At 37.7% G+C, this 2,722-nt stretch overlaps 1 protein-coding gene across 1 annotated transcript; it reads left to right on the forward strand.

The window, feature by feature from the left end:
- The first annotated feature begins 34 nt into the window (after positions 1-34).
- On the forward strand, positions 35-1,931 carry LOC145409696 (nicotinamide riboside kinase 1-like). Its single transcript, XM_080280050.1, has one exon. It carries the CDS (start codon positions 913-915, stop codon positions 1,564-1,566), a length of 654 nt encoding a protein of 217 aa, XP_080136176.1. The 5' UTR covers positions 35-912; the 3' UTR covers positions 1,567-1,931.
- The last annotated feature ends 791 nt before the right edge of the window (positions 1,932-2,722 follow it).

A 2,722-nucleotide genomic window follows, 5' to 3' on the forward strand; every position in this document is an offset into this window, starting at 1 on the left:
AGGGGGAAAAAATTGGAGACTGAAATTTTAACTTAGCAATATTATTCCTGAAGTTAAAAATAAGTCTCAAATGAATGAATGAATCCAAATAGGCAATGACCAAGCTATGTTTGGACGTGACCAAACTGTAGGAAGAATTGTGCTTAGCCTGTCAGGTGTGGCAGTGTTGTATTACCTCATATGGGTAGTGGCTTTGCCCTTTACGGATGATGCAAGTTCTCTCCATTCCTTTTTTCCTGACCCCATAATAGCCATAATAACTCCAACAGTCATTCTTGTCTCATTACTCACACTCACGGGTGTGTATATTGTGCATTCCTTATGTAAGTCCAGTTATGTTACAGAAGGCAAATCAGAGGGCCTGTGAATATGTATGCCTTTCTTTCTCATCACATTCAAATCTGTTCAGTTACTGGACATGTTATGCACCCATAAGCACTTTGAAGACATTGTAATTAAAGCTGTGCAAGTTGAAGCTGAGAAGTTTATTTTGAATATCACTTTTCTCACTTGCACTGACTGTATTTGCAAAATATATTATGTTCCATACACTCTTAAAAATTTTTTAATTGCTTGACTAATATGTAGTGTCATTTAGTGTCATAAAGAACTCTTTTTGGAAATACAATAGTTTTGCAGAGCACCTGAGTAGATGGATGTGACCTTGACTAAGCCCTACAATTTGTGTTACAATTAACATTTCGTGATTCTGATAGTTATTATTCAACCTCCCTTAGAAGCACTCTATACTGGATAAGGATAAATTAGTGCATCATACTGTTTACAGTTTCACTAAATTATAATTTCATATACTGTATAGTATGAAACATAACTGTCAGTCTTTGTTAAAGCATTCCCTTCTTCTAGTTAATAATTTATAAAACTTCCGTCCAGCCTTATATCATAGAAATTATGTCCAGTATGTCTAAGTGGTTGGTTGTGGGTTTGTCTGGAGTGACTAATGGTGGTAAGACAACTTTGGCTACGAAACTGCTAGATGTCTTGCCAACTGGAACCCGCATAATTAAGCAAGACAACTACTTTTACCCTGAGGACGATCCCCATCATGTTCCTTGTCCTGGTGGCTTGAAGCATCACAACTGGGATATCTTATCAAGTATCAACATGGAGAAGATGATTCAAGATGTGCAGGAGATCATTGATTCACAACCACTGACCAGCTCTGGTGTCAATGCCATTGGTGAAAATTCAGTTGGTCCTCGTCCAGTCTTACTCCTAGATGGATTCCTTCTTTTTGGTGACCCCAAACTGACAAAACTGTGTGATCTACGGTATTTCCTAACCCTGTCACGTGATGAGTGCTGGGAGCGTCGTAAACTTCGCACATACGAGCCACCGGACCCACCGGGATATTTTGATGTTTGTGTTTGGCCAATGTATGAACAGCACCTTGAATATGTGCAGAAGAATGTGTGTGATGTGATGATACTGGATGGCAGTGTAGATCATTTCCCAGATGTCTTACACAGGGTGCTGTCACTCGCAGGACTCAAACCTACAGATGATCAGCACAATGGAAGTTCAGAAGGATGTGCCTATGTATAATCACATTAGAGAAATATAAATGAACATACAGTAAATCATTATTAAGGTCTCCAATTATTTTTTACTTTTTTATATTTTGGCTATTAAGTTCACAGTAAATTGGAAAAAAAAAAAATCTGTTAAAGTCCCATAGCAACCTCTAAAGCTGCTAGTTTCCTCCAGTTTACAAAACCAGTCTTATGTAAAAATTTTTATATTAACACATTTCTGTTAATAATTTAACAAAAATATCCAAAACGTATTCATAGAAATGTCACATCAAATGTTGACACTTGTTTAGAAATGTTCAGGTGTAGAGTATATTAAAAACAGTGGATGAAGAATACTGGGTATATTGAAAAGGTGAATGAGCAGCAAATGGATAGTCAGAGACAAAAGTTGGCCACCTATTCCACTGTGTGTACTACACATTCATGGTGGTGTTATAGTGAGTGTTGTTATTAATATTTGAGCCATTTTTGCTAGCTGTTAGCCAAAATTACCAACAAACCATGGGAATTTGCATGCTAAGAGAGTGGATAGTAGTTTGACAGTTTTGTTGGTGGGATGGGTACCCAGATGTGCTTAATAATAATTCCTGTAACTATGGATAGAATATTCAATTTGAGCATGAAATAGTTTCGATAAAAAATATTATTTGTAATAAAAATAAGATCTTGTGATTTTGATCACTTCAATTTTGTGTGCGTATGTGCTATACAGTCATTGCTTAGACTCTTTGTTGACCAACTGCCGACAGCATTTTGTAAATAATTATTATCATGGCCCCTGTCATCTTCTGCCAGTAACTTCATTAATGGGATGGTAGAGGTATAACACAAATTAACAGAACTTGCAAGAGATTAACTCCTACTCGTGGATGACAATGATTGGATGGATGTGTAGTGTTTCCTTCAATGCAAGAGCTGGGGGGGTCTAGGATTGCAATTGAAGAGATGGGAAGAAGGATGGAACTTGAATGGATTAGTATTATGAGGAGGAGGGATAGATTGAGATGGTTTGGGCATGCTGAGAGGATGGAGGATGACAGTTGGGTGCAGAAGACAAGTATGAACATCAGTCGGTCATAGAGTGTGACCTCAGGAGATAGGGTTGTAAGAGACAGACCATAAAAGACCTGGGACAAGGTTGTTCAGTGTGACCTCAGGGATATGGG

The sequence above is a fragment of the Coenobita brevimanus genome, chromosome 82, assembly GCF_032717465.1.
Source record: "Coenobita brevimanus isolate Jiangsu-jjx chromosome 82, ASM3271746v2, whole genome shotgun sequence".
NCBI lineage: Eukaryota > Metazoa > Arthropoda > Malacostraca > Decapoda > Coenobitidae > Coenobita > Coenobita brevimanus.

Bases quoted from the DNA above. Each gene is read 5' to 3' on its own strand.
- LOC145409696 (XM_080280050.1), top strand. From the start codon at position 913: ATGTCCAGTATGTCTAAGTGGTTGGTTGTGGGTTTGTCTGGAGTGACT.